The sequence below is a fragment of the Vanessa tameamea genome, chromosome 4 (assembly GCF_037043105.1).
Source record: "Vanessa tameamea isolate UH-Manoa-2023 chromosome 4, ilVanTame1 primary haplotype, whole genome shotgun sequence".
NCBI classification, from domain to species: Eukaryota; Metazoa; Arthropoda; class Insecta; order Lepidoptera; family Nymphalidae; genus Vanessa; species Vanessa tameamea.
Genome location: NC_087312.1, coordinates 7,651,860 through 7,669,146, shown reverse-complemented (window position 1 = coordinate 7,669,146; position 17,287 = coordinate 7,651,860). Strand labels below are relative to the sequence as shown.

The 17,287-nt window shown below is 28.8% G+C and overlaps 3 protein-coding genes across 5 annotated transcripts in view; 2 read left to right on the top strand and 1 right to left on the bottom strand.

Moving 5' to 3' along the window:
• Positions 1-17,287, top strand: part of LOC113394492 (probable RNA methyltransferase CG11342) — a 212,952-nt gene that overhangs the window by 12,327 nt on the left and 183,338 nt on the right. The gene's annotated exons all lie outside the window — the stretch shown is intronic.
• Positions 795-4,059, bottom strand: LOC113394494 (protein slowmo). The gene is made up of 4 exons (XM_026631824.2): positions 3,859-4,059; positions 3,609-3,774; positions 3,311-3,505; positions 795-1,733 (listed from the first exon to the last, which is right to left on the bottom strand). Exons 1-4 carry the CDS (start codon positions 3,888-3,890, stop codon positions 1,440-1,442), a joined length of 687 nt encoding a protein of 228 aa, XP_026487609.1. The 5' UTR covers positions 3,891-4,059; the 3' UTR covers positions 795-1,439.
• Positions 7,246-16,221, top strand: LOC113394484 (diacylglycerol O-acyltransferase 1). Of its 3 annotated transcripts, XM_026631812.2 has the most exons (12): positions 7,246-7,385; positions 7,513-7,652; positions 7,839-7,967; positions 8,148-8,245; positions 9,177-9,229; positions 9,311-9,419; positions 10,061-10,210; positions 10,735-10,761; positions 11,641-11,779; positions 12,502-12,667; positions 13,654-13,926; positions 14,771-16,221. In XM_026631812.2, exons 2-12 carry the CDS (start codon positions 7,537-7,539, stop codon positions 14,981-14,983), a joined length of 1,473 nt encoding a protein of 490 aa, XP_026487597.1. In that variant the 5' UTR covers positions 7,246-7,385; positions 7,513-7,536; the 3' UTR covers positions 14,984-16,221. The 3 variants fall into 3 exon arrangements, with proteins under 3 accessions (XP_026487597.1, XP_064076643.1, XP_064076644.1); XM_064220573.1 differs by lacking the exon at positions 7,246-7,385 and having other exon boundaries at positions 7,448-7,652; XM_064220574.1 differs by lacking the exons at positions 7,246-7,385; positions 10,735-10,761 and having other exon boundaries at positions 7,449-7,652.

The following is a 17,287-nucleotide window of genomic DNA, read 5'->3' as shown; positions in this document are numbered from 1 at the left end:
ATAGTTCCAAGCTAGGTATGACATCTACGAAGTGCGAACGCTAACTTGTTAGGTTACAGAAAACAAACACACACCGAGGCTTAAGTAGAGGAACCTCATTCATCACTACCACTACCCCTCCTCGTCTAGGCGAATGATGGACTAATAAGCACTAAGCATAACGTCGGCGAAGCACCCCTAGGACACACATATTTTGAGCCTTTAAGTGGGTTCCCCTCCCCAGATTCCGCTGAGTGGTTACTTTACAACTCGCACCTAGACTGGCAAAAGAAAACAAAAGTATTATGAACTTACGACATAATATCTTATATCTATAGTTAAAGAAATATCTCTGTTGGCAATATTTTTGAAAGTTATTACGTTGGTCGCGCGGTGCGTTCAATAGGTCCAAGGCCCTCACACCTCTGCCTACGCACACTCCGCTAACACTTGCAGTAGTCAGTGTACTTAGTACTATGTTTGTACCTCTAAGCACAGATCGAGAACATATATACTCCAAGCGGAGCCTCTAACTTCTAGAACACTGATCATCTTTTGTGATTATTCAATGACGTGACCATTACAATACGACGTCATACTGTAATGTCGTGTTTTTCTACGCGAGACGATTTCAATTGCGTAGTTTGCGCGACCATTGTTGTAGAATATTTTGGCATATCAAAATACTACATCATTCTAAAACCTTATAAAACAAAATACATTATTCTATAAAAAAAACTTCATAATCCTTAAAACTAATATTCTATTATTTTAAGCATGGAATATATTCAAGGGTGTTAATAAAAGATTATACATACTGCCAGTAAACAAAAATTTATTTTATTAAATAGAAATATACAATGATATATAGTGAGAAATGTTACATGGAATTGATATTTGTGCTTATAAATTATAAGTTGAGAATGTTACGACATTTTCTATTTTAAGGTGTTAAAATATTTTTTAATGATAATTGAATAAATAAGAACTTTTATATAGAAAACATTCCAATTGGATCTAATGTTTTAAAAATAAGCATACTGAATAGAAATCTTCTTTTGCTATAAATCCGTGTCTTTTTATGGTCTAGAGCACAAATGACAAAGAAATACAGAAAATGCATCTCAATTTTATATGTACATAAAATGCATGTTAACAAACTAAACTATTTCAAATGACAAATGCTTTTAACAATAATACTACACATTGATAAAAACACAATTATTTTACTAATACATACATACATTTAATAAATTAATAATAATACATTCCTCACTATAATTAAGACATTGCTATCATATCAATTAAATGTAATCTTCATAAGGGACAGTTTTTGCAGAAATCATTATATATGAAAAGTTAAGTTGAAACTTTTCTACAAAATAATAAAATGTATTGTAATGAATGATTGTTAAAAAACTTAAGTCCCCTTATGGTCATAGTTGAAATCACTCCTCTTTTCAGCTTCGTTGATTAGCATTTGACTTTCTAAATTTTTCTATATCATCTAAAGACCTTTTGGCTTTAGTTGATATATCATCCATGGATCTTCTTGCTGTAATTGTGATGTCATCTAGTGACTTTTTTGTCTGTGAAAGAAGCTCATCTGTGCTTTTGCAAGCTGTATTTGCTAATTCCTTTATCTCAGAGTCTAATTTTCCTATGACCCATTCAATAGCTTGACGACCTTTTCCTGCATTTAAGGAAATTTTATTTGTCAGTAAATCTTCCATGTAGCTACTTAGTGGCACACCCTGAAAGAAGAAATAATATTTACGAATTTATGACATGTTCACAAAAGTGCTTTTTTAATTTAAATATATAAATATAAAATAATAATAATAGACCATCCTTAAAAACTGTAATCTATATTTATATATAAAATTTTTAATTAATAGCTTTTTAGCCCTTCTTCCTCTAATTTTACCTAACATCACAATAAAATTAAATTATTAACTGTTTAAGATTGTTTAAAAAAAATCTTTTAAGCACAGTTTATAGTATTTTAATTTGCAATAAAATACTTATTTTAAGAATAATAAACATTTATTTGCACTGTGGAGTTGAATAATTATACACAAATAAAAATTAGCTTCTGTCAAAATCACGACAGTTGAAAATGGTGGCAAGGATTTAGTTAGTACTCCAGCAGCAAGACAATTTCAATTTCTTGGTTTAAAAATTAACCAGCCCTCTGATCACAAGTGGAGAGTTGCTATATCACTCCAAGATCCAAGTGTTTAAATTATTTTTGTGACTAGAATCTTAAAAATTATGATTTAATAAATTAAGATAAGCATCTTATTCACCTATTAAAATAACCGTTAAAAGTTCTATTATGAATTAAGCCTATATGTCATCTATAAAATATTTTTAGACATAATGTATTAAAATCTAACAATTTGAAGAAAAGTTATGCTCTTAGGTGTTACAAAGGCAAATGTTTGTTAAAAAATGTTTTTAACAACTTCAAAAAAGTATAAAAAGCATTGATTCATCTAAGAACTACAACTAAGAAATGAACATTTTCAATTAAATAAATGAGTATTATTTTGAGGCTCTTGTTTTAATATAAATTACACTACATAACAGTTACCCTCACAAGCATGTCTTATAAATTTGAATTTGTAAAAGACTGACAGGCACATATTGTACAATCAACAGAACAAAGTGCTTGCACACATTCCATAGCTATATACACAACTCAATACATAACTCAATATAATTATAGATACAAATTCAAACGAAGAATTAATATCAAATTAGAACAAGTACACAGTGCTCAGTGATAAATTACAATAATCTAAACCTCAAATAATAAAATTGCTGTCAAATGTCTTTTTATTTACATATACATAATGAATTTTATATATTTTTTTTTTTATTTTCATTATGCAGAAAACTAAATGATCATCCTTATAGAAAAAAAATCTGAAGCAATTTACTGATATAACAATCCTTAAGCCTTCACTAATATGTCTATTATTAGACAATTACATTATAATCTTTGCCAAATTTTATCTTTTTGTCAAATGATTAGTACAAAGTATTTAGTCTTGTGATTTGCTCAAATCTATATGATTATGAGTTTTATTTTGAAACACAAGACAAATAACCTACCTTCAATTCAATGCAATATGTAAACATTGGTTTTTGATATTATAAAAAATAAAACAGTAATTGTTATTTTTTTTATCATTTGTTACTGTCAAAAGATTACATATCAGTCATTACTATGACCTTCAAGATAAAAAGACATATCTAAAAAAAATTTGCAACAAAAATTTGAAGACGCAGATACTTAATTTATAATAATGATTTAAATACTCACTTGTACAGTAACTACAGCTTCTTGTGTTAGAAGAGTTTTAGCAGGATCAGAAGGATGAGGAGTGTACTTAACTGTTTCATCAACAGCAATATAACGACAAAATGTTAAATTTGATGTTTTCAATGTCATTTCACGCTCATTAGGATTCACTTCTGACTTTTCACTGGCATAGCAAATCTTAGCTGTGCCAATTAGCTGAAATCAATTTACATTGTTCAGTTACATTAGGCATTTCTCTTAATGGTTTGTTTTTAGTTATTCACAACCAAGAATTAATTATAAGTTATAATAAACTTACTGCTTGTGCCCATCGCGGAAAAAACCACTTTGAGCTGACGAGTCTATGTGTGTGTAAGATGCCGTCTACGACCTTCCTATCAACAACATCAATCCCTACAACAGCTGGGTTCATTGGGTTAGGGTATTTTCTCCATGCTGCTTGTGCAACAGTTTCCCATGGGTGGCTGCAACAATTTATTAAATTAAATCATTTAGTCTTATAGAGATTTTTATCAACGTATCTTTGTCTCTGTTGCGTCATAACATACTTGAAAGTATGTTCTGATGTCCAAATCTTCATTTTTTACTTTATATATAGTTCTGAAAAGGGTTCTAAATAATAATGGTTATCCCATTAATTTTATAGAAATTTAAATTCGCGTAACATTACGTTCGCAACAACATAACTACACTCCCACACTTCCGTCGTCACAAAATAGACCTTTGATATCAATTGACAGTTGTCAACTTAAATACGTTGACAATTGTGAAAGTAAAAATATAACAGATTATAAAATTAAACCTATAATTTACTTCTTCTAAGTACAGTAGGTGCAGTCAGAATTCTCGAAATATCTACTTTTTTTAAAGTGAAAAATCATAATATTTTTGTGTAGTAGTAATATTCGATGAAATGACACTGATACGTCCGCAGAAAAAAATATATAAAATCAATGGCTTTACGAGCTTCCCGCGGGAAACTTCTGGAATGCATGATTCAGAAATTTATTTCGTCGGTCGACCTCTGGATAAGAGATAATAAGATAAGTGCTTAACATAACTGCATTTAAAAATAAGTGTATATTATAATTTTACATAAATCCAAATATAATTAAAATGTAGACGCAATAATTCAATAGTAAAAATAATAAGTACGTATAAATATAATAATAAAGTAGGTTTCAATAAAAAAATATTATGAATCACATACTAAACACAGTCTAGACCTGTAGCTTTATCAGGATGAAATTATACACAGGACTTCCTTTTGGAACGTAAGTAACTCCTTATGTAAATAATGGATGAAAGTTTGAATAGAAATTCGTCATTTTTGATGTTAGAAATAATATAGAAATCGTTATTTAGGCTTCTGAGTTAAAGATAGATTTTAATGCTTTTATTGAAAATTAATACCTACTACGAACCAGCAGTCAATAAATTAACTTTCGCTGGGTATATGAAACTTGGAAAAGGCTTAGACTCTGCATATGGCTCATGAGTAAACGGCAATCTCTACAACTTCAAAAACATTTTTATGGAGGTGTAATTTCATTTCAATTTCAAAATGCATGAAATGTGAATGAATAAAAGTTTGCATGGAAATTCGCTATTTAAGAAGATAAATTTGGGTATGGAATTTCGTATAAATGTTCGCTATTATTTTTGTAGTAAATATTGAAATTGGTTTTTAGACTTTTGTCTATAAGTAAAATACAACATGTATTTTACTTATAAACAATTTAGAGTGTTTTTGAAATTAGCACATTACAGAGTGTAATTGATTATTATTAATTAGTCATAAAAATTTGTATGCAAGTTCGAAAATGTTCAATGTTATTATAAAGGTGGCAATTGAAAAAAAAGGAAAATATAAAAGTGTAAATGTTGTAAAGCGAAATATTTGTGCTGTTTCCAAATAATTTTTTATCTGAATTTTTGTTGTGATAAAAAGATAATATATATTTTAAGCGTCTCAAAATTATATAACGAAAAATAAATGGAGTAAAGATTAGATTCGGAAGTATGTTACTTTGTTTTTTCAATGGTACTGCATTTTTAAAAAACTACATTAATTTAAAACTTACTACGATTACGGCACTCGAGCCATATATGATTTTTTTATTTAAAATCTGTTTTGATTTGATTCATATTTGTCCTTCAAACTTGTATAAGGAAGCCCGTATGGCCTTAGCATTGACTAGCATGTTGTAGAGTTCAGCTAACACAGGTAATTAGCTCGCAAGTTATTATTATCAATCGTTGACAAAAAGATTTACAACATCATAAGCGTATTTAAAAAAAGAATTCAGCTAATTACAAATTATATACTGGTTAAAAACAATAAAGGAAGAAAACCGGGTAAATCCCGTATATATACAGATGTATCTGAAAAAATTGAACTAGAAGAGACATAGATAGAAATAATTGAAAAAAATAGAATAGGAAAGGAAAGCCAGAGCCAAAGTATTGAAACATAGTTTTAAGGAACTTAATTCAAGAAAAAAGACAAATAATGTTAAGGAAATAAAAAGTGATGATGATTGAGAGGAATCTGAAGGATTGCAATTTAGCTTGCGGGAGAGTTCAACATCTCCAATTAATTTAGAAACGGACGAAGAGACTAATGATCGTAGTATCAATAATAATAATTTAAGTGTAATACCAGCTAATATTAAAGATAATTGTTATGTTTTGGTAAAGTTTGAAAAAAAGACTTCTTAGTCATTATTCGGGGGCACAGATGAAAATATCTTCTCTTCGGAAGAAACCGGGATTATCATGGTCATTATTTTTCCCTAATGTAGAAGACATACACACTCTGTGTATCAGCGATACCGCCATGATCCTCCCTGATCCTTAATCACGAATGGGCTGTACAGCTAGAATGGCAAGACTTTTTACTTTTGTAGTTAATTTAAATAATTATAATGTGCAATAAGTTCCAAAGTAACAACCAAATGTATAATCACCTACTATAAGTTTGAATTGTCATAGACTGTTTAACGATCTCATAAAAATGATTATAAACATCTCATTTAGACTGTTTGTTAAGCTTAGATTTATCAATAAGTAAATTAAGGATAAACGATTTTATTTTTTGTTATTTTTCTAAAAAAATACTTATCGATTACGAATCAAGTCACATATTATTAAGTTACTTCTTTGATAAATCAATATTTTTTTAAATAATTAATAAAAAATTAACGACGTTAATTGGCTTTTTAAATACCCTGTATGAATCTACCCCATGGCGTACGAAAGTACCACACCTATTGTACGAACGTACCCCATACGTGAGGTACATTCGTACAAATATCTTATCGTAGAAAAATGGCTATAACCCTTTAACCTTTTGGCATAATAGTTTCAGACTTATTTGTAACAAACTACAATATATTTGTTACAATTAAGTACATAAACTAGATAAATTCGGCAATTAATCACATAGTAAAAAAATATAATCTAAAAAGTGTACGAAGGGTAACCACTTTCCCCTATTATCTGCATTAATTCTATCGCCAAGGTATCCCTTATACTCACCTGTATATCTCCATTGTAAAAACACAATGAAAATACAAGGTGTAGAATATTGATGTTATCCTTATTTTGGAATTAAAAGTATTTGAAAAAGATTTAAAAAATATGTCATGGTATCAAAAATTCATATGGTCGAATTTAAGTTCATATGTAGTTATGTACACATTTACTTTGCTCTGATTGGCATTTAGCATCGCAGTGATTATGTAGTGCTCTTTGTTTTTCATGCATTGGCATTTGTTGTCAGATGTCGTTTGGATTGGATCATGATACCCGGCTCATGAATCACGAGTGAATCTGATTCGTTATAAACTCAGAGGTTTGAAGTCTTCTACTAACTAGTGTTTTCTGTCATCTGTGCTGCTCGTTTCGTTAGTAGTTTTATTTTGTAACAAGATGAAGTACATAATTATCCTTTCACATAAACACTGTTAAATTAATTTAAAACTTAATTATTTAATTTTGATCATATATCACATATTAGAAAGTGTACTAATACATTTTTAAATTGCATGTACTGAATTATTGATCGGAAAAGGTAAGAATAAAATAATATGTTACATGTCGGTTGAGTAATAATAACATAAGCATGATAAGGCGGCCTATCGATTAAGATAAAATAATTACTGTGATTTTTGTTGATGATTGCTTTGGTCACTTTTTAGTTTTAACTCGAAAGTGGATGCATTATGTTTAATAAAACAGAGGAAAATGCCGTGCGGTATAGGAGAGCCCAGAGTGTTACCAAAGCTGAAGAAATTACTGAAAAAGAAAAAAAAGCGCGAAAATCTCAGTTAGACAAACCGTAAGCAAAGTTAAATCATTAAGTGTAACATTTTTAATAATGGAATACTGCATTATTAGACTTTGAACATTAACAACGGACAACATATTGATGAATCATAAAAATGAAATATTTGGAGTATACTTAGTATACTTATCCTTTGTGAAAAGTTTACATAAATTATATATTTTAAAAACTTTTTTTCAGTTGTCACAAACCTCGGGATTCACTTTTTTCATGGAGCTCGGAGTTTACAAATTTTACTGGATTAGTGAATTGGGGTTTTCTGATGTTAACCATAGGTGGACTACGGTTGTGTCTTGAAAATTTTTTAAAGTAAGATTTTTTAATGAACATAAAAATAGAACTTAAAATTACTTTAGACTTATTTTATTCATTTGGTCTTTATTTACGATAGTATTTATATGGACAAATTGACGATTCCCGAAATTTGGAAGTAAAATAGCCATGTTAATGCATAATGAACATTCACTGTTTTTTAAATATTACTTACAGGTATGGTATACGTGTTAATCCATTTGAATGGTTTATTGTTTTGACTGGACATAATGAGGGTTACAGTCATCAATATCCATCTGTGATATTATTAATTTGTGAGTATCAATATATATTTACACGATTATTATAATATTCATTTTTGTAAATTTAATGTATACATATTGTGTATTTGTACTTAATTCAATTGATAACTTATGAGTCTATTTTATTGCTGTGAAACATTGTACAACATATTTAATGTGAATGTATACCAATAACAAATGGATACTGAAAAAATACATCAGTAGCTATTGTGGTACTCGGCAAATAGCGTTAAATTCTATTTACTTCAGTAATACCCATATCCACTATTTAATTTCAAGATTAACTGCTATGCCAAAGCTCATTTCCTCATTTGTCTTAAATACCTTTTAATCTTAAAGAGTTTCTAGTATTGTTTGTTTGTGTATTAATGGCTGCTTCACAATATATTTATGATAATATAATGTTTATACAGAAGACTATACAAAAGTATTCCATAAAAGCTGATATACTTACTATTAATACAAGAAATAAGAATAAACTTGTAACCCCTACTTTCCGTTTGCATATGGTACAGAGAATGTTTTTGGGCAATGGTATCCGCATATATAATAAGATACTGGGAAATATAACCAATTTACCATTTACGAAATTTAAAAAGTTCAATAAGACTAAATTAATTTATAAGTCTTATTATTCATTAAATGAGTACTTTTTAGAAAAAAGTGCCTGGATTTAGGCTCGGGTTTCATCACAGGACACTAATTTTTTTAAAAAAAACAGCATTGTAAATCTGTTTAGTTGAAAAGAGCAACTATGCGAGTTTCTTGCCATTTCTTCTCGCTGGAGGCTGCTTTCCGAAATGGTGGTAGTTTTTTAATATTGACGATTTTAAAACGCTTTCTTGTGTAGTTTACTTGAATAAAATTGATTTGATTTGTTTATAATCAGTATGCTTACTATACAGTATCTTATATAACACAAGCAATAACAACTGGATTTCAGTTAGTGTGGTGCCGGCTGTTACATGTTTGTTAATTGAAAAGGCTATAGCAGTGGTAAGAGATCTTGCTTTTCTATAATATTTTTTATAATTACTAATTCAGATTACTAAGAATAGAATTTTTATTTAATTACAGGAGATACTATCACAAAAGCTTGGAGTTAGTCTACAAATAATAAATATGGTTTCCGAGATAAGCTTGCCTGTAATCATTTTGTACTTCAAAGGAACCCAATTTAGTTTTGGTTTGTATTAAACATGTTTATTAAACAAGCTTACACCAATGGCTTTATTAGTGTTGATTATAGTTTGTCTTGTGATATTTCGCATCCAAGGAATAAATCTATAATTTTAATTTTATTTATTAACAAATATTTATTAATTTCTTATATACTTCCCAAGTTGCCTGATGTGATTATTTAGCGTAATGACAAAGTTTGTCTTGGTACCTAAAACAGTTTAGGCTTGTATATTATTATTAACTTAGTTATGAATACAATATACTAACATACACTACTGACAGACAAAATATCCTACTTTGTATTTGTCCTATTAACTCTTTCAGTATTTTTTTTTTGTAAATATCATACATATACAAATTTTTCAGTTTTATTATATTGAAAGAAAATAAAGACAAATTAAAATACCTACATATATATGTATTTGGCTTAACATATTGGTATCTATATATTAATTTTGTTTTCTTTGTTTAATTTATTTTCAGAAATAATCATCTGTTTAATCTAACTTTAAAGTATTAAAAATGAAATAGCTTAATATTATTTTCAAGTTTGGTTTGGTAATTTGAAAACTGATCAAATAATATTCACAATACTAATTAAAATATATATTTTTAAATTAATTAATTGTGTTTTTATAATTTCAGTTGGCATTACAACAGTATGCACAATATACTTAGTTCTTTTCTTAAAATTATGGAGCTATTGTCAAACAAATCATTGGTGCAGATTAGGAATGAAGGGAAAACAATACAAAAATACATTAAGACGTCAAAGTCTATCAGCACCTAATTGGAGTAAGTAATCATTATATTCGAGACTAGGTTTAATGTAATTGTGATTAGTTCAGTGGTTGTTTTTTAGTATGTCGAGTATGTTATGTCCAACTTTTCAATGCTTAGAAATATTGGTAATACTTACACTCAAATATTAAAAGATATTTGAAAATAATTCCAAATCAAATTAATCAATCAAATTAAAAGTTATACAAGAAATAGTGGGAATCAACCTTAACACATTGGTCAAACAGAGTAGTAAAGACAAATAAATTTACTTGGGGGCACGTAGGGCATAATACAAGCTCTCCTGGTAAGCACACACTCATCACATTCTACCACCAAACAACAATACCTAGTATTGTTGTGTTTCCATTTGAAGGGTGAGTGAGCCAATGTATCTACAGGCATGAGATATATAACATCTAATGTTCTCAATGTTAGCCCATTGGCTGTGTAAGGAATGGTTAATATTCCTATTTTCACGGAAACAATAATGCATCAAGATTAACATAGATTTAACAATGTGTATACTGTAATTCCAGATGAACTAGTAAATGCTGAACATGAGCGTAAGTGAAATATTGAATACAGCACAGAACGCTGGATATGCACTTATTTTTATAATATGTATATTTTTTGCAGCTTTTGTTTCCTAAATATTTTGTAACCTTTGGTGGTTGGTTCGCTTGTAATACTAATAGCATTTTTATTCTCTATGTAGGAAGTATGTACATTATTTTAAATCAATTACTTTCATAAGTAATATTGTTTCTGAAGAAATATTTCCAAACTACTAGCTAAAAGACGTGTCAATATTTCTACAGCACAACTCTTAGCGATGTGAAAATCGCAGTTTCGTTTATGACTTACTTAACCTTGATGACCTTGGGCTATTGTCATCCCCACAAGCCTTTGGTTTAATAGCAGGGAAATAGTACCACTATTAGTAAATTTGGATTTCTACGAAAACTGAAAGTTAGTTTAGTTAAAAGATTGTGTACATTAAAAACAACATTTGTTTTAAATCTTTACCCAGTATTATTGTTCAAAATATTACGCCAATGTATACTTTTGGAAGATTATTTACAAATGTATTTTTGAATGCAACAGTTATTCACTAAAAACCACAAATATAATTTTTTTTAGATAAATCGCTTATAATTAAATATCAACATATTATTTTTCTTTAACAAATTGTCTTTAATTCATATTCATATCTTTGCTTGTTATCTTTTATTAAATGCTACTTTAATATAACAAAACACTGCTGTAATTATTTTGTGTAATTGTATTTTTTAAAGTACTAACTTATATTAGCATCATTGTATTACGTTTAATATGTACTTAATTATAATTTTAATTCTATTGTTTGTTTACTAATTGTGTGTTTTGCTTTTTTCCCATATGTATTTAAAATCATTTTATCCATGTGTGTGTGTTGTCTTCAGAAACGTTAGAAGACGAGAAGCACGACTTTGTATCAGCTGGTTTAGTGAAATACCCGGATAATTTGACACTTAAAGATCTTTTTTACTTCTTATTGGCACCAACACTTTGCTACGAATTGAATTTCCCACGCACTACACGGTAAGATTGATTAGTGCTCTCTTGTATTATTGGATTTGTACACGGAGGAACTGCGTTTCTTTGGGTTACAATAATTAATGTTATGAGTTTATATTCAAGACCGTTAATTTGTTCAAATAACTGCTCGAATGGAACCAATTCCAAATTGCAGTAGTTGTAAATAGTATTTGACTAAAAAATCTAATACAGTAATCTTTTAGAAAACTGCATGATAATGTAGACAACATTAGGCTTCTTCCATATATCACACTCTGCTAATGTTAAGATGTTTTAGTAAATAAATATTATTATTAATAAGTAGTTTATTTCTTGTAAATAGAGATAGTGGCTTGTTTTTATTTTCTATCTATCTATCGTTCTTACAACACAAAATATAAATATTTAGTTCAAATCATATATTTTAGAATATTAAAATATATATTTATTAGTACTTTTGATATATGACTTGAAGGTGATGGTTTGTAAGCACCGCTGGTCAGGTACCACCTACACATTATATATTCTATTGCCAAACAGCAATACTAAGTATTGTGTTCCGTCTTGAAGGGAGAGTGAAACAGGCTCAAGGAACATAACATATTTGTTGCCAAGTTTAGTGGTGTATTGGCAATGTAATCGATGCTTACTGTTTCTTATCATTCGAATGTCCTCTTATCATTAGGACATCCATTCGCCATTCTGCCTTCCTATTTGTAATAAAAATATTTACATATTTTTTCCAGAATAAGAAAAAGATTTTTAATTAAAAGAATAATAGAAGTTGTGTTCGGTGTGAATTTGGTAATGGCTTTATTCCAACAATGGATGATACCTTCTGTGAGAAACGCCGTGGATCCGTTCTCGGAAATGGGCATCGTAAAGATGACAGAACGACTGTTGAAATTAGCCGTAAGTAGTTTATATTATTTGAATTATTTAAAATAAAGTTAGAGGGAACTGAAAACTGCGAAAGTTGATTCATAGTTACTTTTAGAGAAAATTATAGAATTATTTGAAGTCATAAAATTAACAGTAATATATCATTGTCAGAATTTTTTTTGTTATTGTTTGTCCAAAACGCGGATCGCTCGCCGCGCACGTTCGGTGAAAACTCGTTAATTGCTGGTGTGATAACCGCCTTAAACTTCGTACATACATAGCTTAATTAAAGTATGATTGTATCTAACATAAGTTATGATTTACTTATTATAGATACATTAATATTTTTAATATTTTATATGTATATATAATACAGATAGTCTACCGCCAAACAGTAGTACTTAGTATTATTTATAAGCCGAGCCAGTATAAGTATAGGCACAAAGGACAAAAAAACATCTTAGTTTCAAAGGTTTGGAATGGTTAATATGTGTATCTTACAGCCATTGTATTGTATTATTTATTATATTGGATGGATACCAGCAGGTGGGCCATTTGCTCGTCCACCTACATATATCAAAATAATAAATATTGGACAACATCACATACATTACTCTGATCCCAATTTAAGTAGCTAAAGCACTTGTGTTATGGAAATCAGAAGTAACGACGGTACCACAAACACCCAGACCCAAGACAACATAGAAAACTAATGAACTTTTTCTACATCGACTCAGCCGGGAATCGAACCCGGGACCTCGGAGTGGCGTACCCATGAAAACCGGTGTACACACTACTCGACCACGGAGGTCGTCTATTTTTAATAAATACAAAAATCGTAGAATATATAATCCTAGGATAAATATTTAGGATATTCGGGTATAATTCATCTTTTATCAATAACTATTTCTTTTTTTTCAAAAATGTCGTTTTAATTTTAAAATTCGCAAGACATATGTTCATTCGCAAATACGTTGGTATGCGTGAAAATATAGTGTCCGATTTCTGTTTTCCAGGTACCCAATCATCTCATCTGGCTGTGTTTCTTCTACCTCAGTTTCCATTCATTCCTCAATCTCATGGGAGAGTTGTTGCATTTCGCTGACCGTAACTTCTACAGCGACTGGTGGAATGCGAACAACATCTCCGTGTTTTGGAGCTCCTGGAACATGCCCGTCCATTTATGGGCTGTCAGACATGTTTACATTCCTATGACGGAGATAGGATATACCAAAGGGTCTGCTAGTATAGTTGTATTCTTTATATCGGCATTCTTTCACGAATACTTGGTGAGTACACCGTCGGTTAAATTGTATGGACTTTCTTATAATTTTTGAAATGTTTTCACTGACTTGTAGACAATACATAATAATAAAATAAATTGACGTTATGATCATATTCATTCGGTTTGGGTTAGGCAAATGTTTGTTTACCAAAAAAAATTCGACCTAATTTATTTTATTTTATTTATTAATGACCTAATGCACGCAATTATACGTTTTAGGTATTAATTTATTTTAAATAGCGCGCTATAAAGTGAAACGGGTTTTGAATTGTCATTAATTTTAGAGGATCCTACTTTAACATTTTCATTTTGAATCGGATCTTAAACGTTTATTTCAATTATGGCTTGTCAGTTTCTGTCATTTTTAAGCTTGTGTGTGTAACTGCGAATGTATGTGTGTATAATCACAACTATATATAGTCAAGCCAATTGATATTAAGCATCGTGATGTTATTACATTATTTATTCCGTATATATTTTTATGGGTTTTATTTTCAATTGTATAAAAAATAAAATAAGGTACCAATCATGATAAATTACTGAAATAATTATATGATATTGGATTGGACACAGTTAATATATAAAGAATAAAAACTGAGTAAAATATTAAAATTGATTGTCACTCATAGTAAACGTAAATTTAACGGTGCTTACGATTTCTTGAGTAAGGTACTCACTGGTAGTATCACATTTTACCTTAAAAATTGTAGTCCAATTTTAAACATTCTGTTCATCATACTTTAAGTAACTCATAAATTATTGAGTCACAGTCCCATTACTAAAAATAAAAAGTAATATATTACATTAATTAATAAATTCACATTTAAAAGATTATTTTGGAATTCCAGGTTAGTGTACCGCTGCAGATGTTTAGGGTATGGGCGTTTTTGGGGATGATGGCGCAACCTCCTCTGTCTGTGATATCCCGCGTAGTAGAAAAGAAGCTTGGGGCTCGATGGGGCAATATCATTGTATGGAGTTCTCTCATTTTGGGACAACCGCTCGCTATCATGATGTACTACCACGACTATGCTCTGGCTCATTTTGCTCCACAACAATAATTACTGTGTATGAATTATCACAATTTGAAAAGAAAAGGAAACAATTATTTATGTATTTATAATTTTTAGCAAAGGAATATTACATAAAGCCAGTAAATTTATGCAAAATAAAATAAAGCAATAAAAACATAACTAAAGATTCTATAATATTATGAAGAAAGTATAAATTAAATACAGCTCATGATTAACTCGCAAGATTATTCGGATTGATGATGTTGCATTTACAATTTATGCATTTAATGCATTCAAATTTATTATTATTATAAAAAAAGGCATCTCTTTACATTATGTTAACTTGAATTGGGCCCGCAATATTTGTATTTAGTCAAAATTAAGTCAAATATTATGTATAAATATATATTTTCTCTTTGAAAGCCTATTATATATAATTTAGGTGGCACCGATTTGTCTTTTGATATATATTTTTAAATGTAATGTAATTTTTTTTATTAATAGATTGTTATAATTATCATTTATTGAATATTCTTATAATTATCAGAAAATGTATGCATTTTTAGTATTTTTAAATGTGGAAAGTGGTTTACATTCCAAAGAGATTTCATGACAATGGTACAAATTATGAAGTTATAACTTTTATGCAATGTTTGCCATATACAATAATAAAGTAGTCTCAATGAGAATTATTACAAATATATATACTAGTTAATTATTAAAATCTATGAAAAGTTTAGTTAAAAAAATACTATTATTATTTTATGAATATAAATAATACAATTTATTTTTTTATCAAGTTTAGGATTCTTTAAAATGAAGATTGAAGTGAATCAAATAAATCAATTAATCTATCGCAATTATTAATGTGAAAATAATATTTTATAAAATCGACATTATATATATACATATATAATGTTGTCTGTATTGTTTTAAAATTAAGGAATAATAATTATTAGTTCAATTACTGATAAAAAAGTTCGATAAATAAATAAATGGATGCTGGCTCATTAAAAGGTATAAGTAATAATTATGTTAAGTAAATATGGTGATTAGGTATTTAGGCATTCATATTTATATATGGGGTATTAGTATAATGTGCTTTTTTAAACTTTTTTTTAAATAGAACCGGTACTAAGAAAATCATGCATGCGAATTTAGGTTTCTGTGATAAGATATCTTTCAAGAGAAATAATTGTTAATGTGTTCAGAGTATAATATTTTAAAAGGATTTATGAAATGTTGTATGTAATTATAATTTACTAATAAATATTTTTTTACACGAATTACGATTATTTTAACGACAATTCTACCCCTTATTTTACATAAATAATCTTGTTTTGTTTATTGGCGATTTAACACATTCTTGTTTCTTACATCGAGTCGACGAGCTTTTCTATTTTTTATAAAAAAAATAATTAAAAATTGATTAAAACTGTACTTATAAAATATACGTATGTATATAGATTGAGCGTAGCGTTATTGATAATTATTTATACCCTAAATAGTGATAACTTGGATATACAATACTCATTGAAAAAGAAAGTACTATAAAACTACTTAAAAAGGCAAATTTTAGTTGCATACACACTACAAGATTGCCCAAATTGATTCAAACCAAAATCAAAATATTCTTAATTCGAGTAAACTCATAAAAGCCCTTTGGAAGTAATGATACAGTGATGAATTGATGTTGTTTTTAAAAAGAAAATTGTTTTTGTAAAGTTACCATCGGTTCGGAGAGTAGATTCTACCGAGAAGAGCCTGTGGTAGCTTTACTACCGGCACAGCACCTCATTTACGTCGGCACGTCAGAATGATCACCCCAAAGTGATTAACTCCTATTTAATGCCAACATTAAAATGGATACTTTTATGATATTTTGTTAGCATTTTTAAGTGATACACACAATTGATATTTAAAAAAATAATAATAAGTTACGAAAATAGTCTTAATACCATCCATCAATAATATTTTTTTCAATACAAATTACCAAACCAGGCACTTTCAAAGTTTGTCTTTAAAGCGTTAAATATATTGAGAGGACTTTTACCAACACTAAACTTGTGCATTAGTTGAGTGTACAGTTTATTCTTTACACGTAAGTAGCGAAGTGTTAAACAATACTATGATAAAGGTAATGTGTAAAAAAAATTAAAGTTAGTTAGTTTCGAATTACTAAGTAATAATATGTATATATTTTATTTAAAATCAAAGTGTGGAAAATGTATGCTGAACAGGAAATGCTTCTTTATAAGCTAAAATACTACGGTATTAAAGGGAAAACTCTTGATATCATTGCTTCATACTTAAGTCAAAGAGACAAACAAGTTTTTATTATTGGAATAAAGT

Bases quoted from the DNA above. Each gene is read 5' to 3' on its own strand.
- LOC113394494 (XM_026631824.2), bottom strand. From the start codon at position 3,890: ATGAAGATTTGGACATCAGAACATACTTTCAA. The intron at 3,775-3,858 runs GTATGTTATGAC...AAATTGTTGCAG, and splicing joins ACATCAGAACATACTTTCAA to CCACCCATGGGAAACTGTTG. The intron at 1,734-3,310 runs GTGAGTATTTAA...TTCTTCTTTCAG, and splicing joins AAGCTGTAGTTACTGTACAA to GGTGTGCCACTAAGTAGCTA.
- LOC113394484 (XM_026631812.2), top strand. From the start codon at position 7,537: ATGTTTAATAAAACAGAGGAAAATGCCGTGCGGTATAGGAGAGCCCAG. The intron at 7,968-8,147 runs GTAAGATTTTTT...TATTACTTACAG, and splicing joins TGTCTTGAAAATTTTTTAAA to GTATGGTATACGTGTTAATC. The intron at 10,762-11,640 runs GTAAGTGAAATA...TGTTGTCTTCAG, and splicing joins AGTAAATGCTGAACATGAGC to AAACGTTAGAAGACGAGAAG.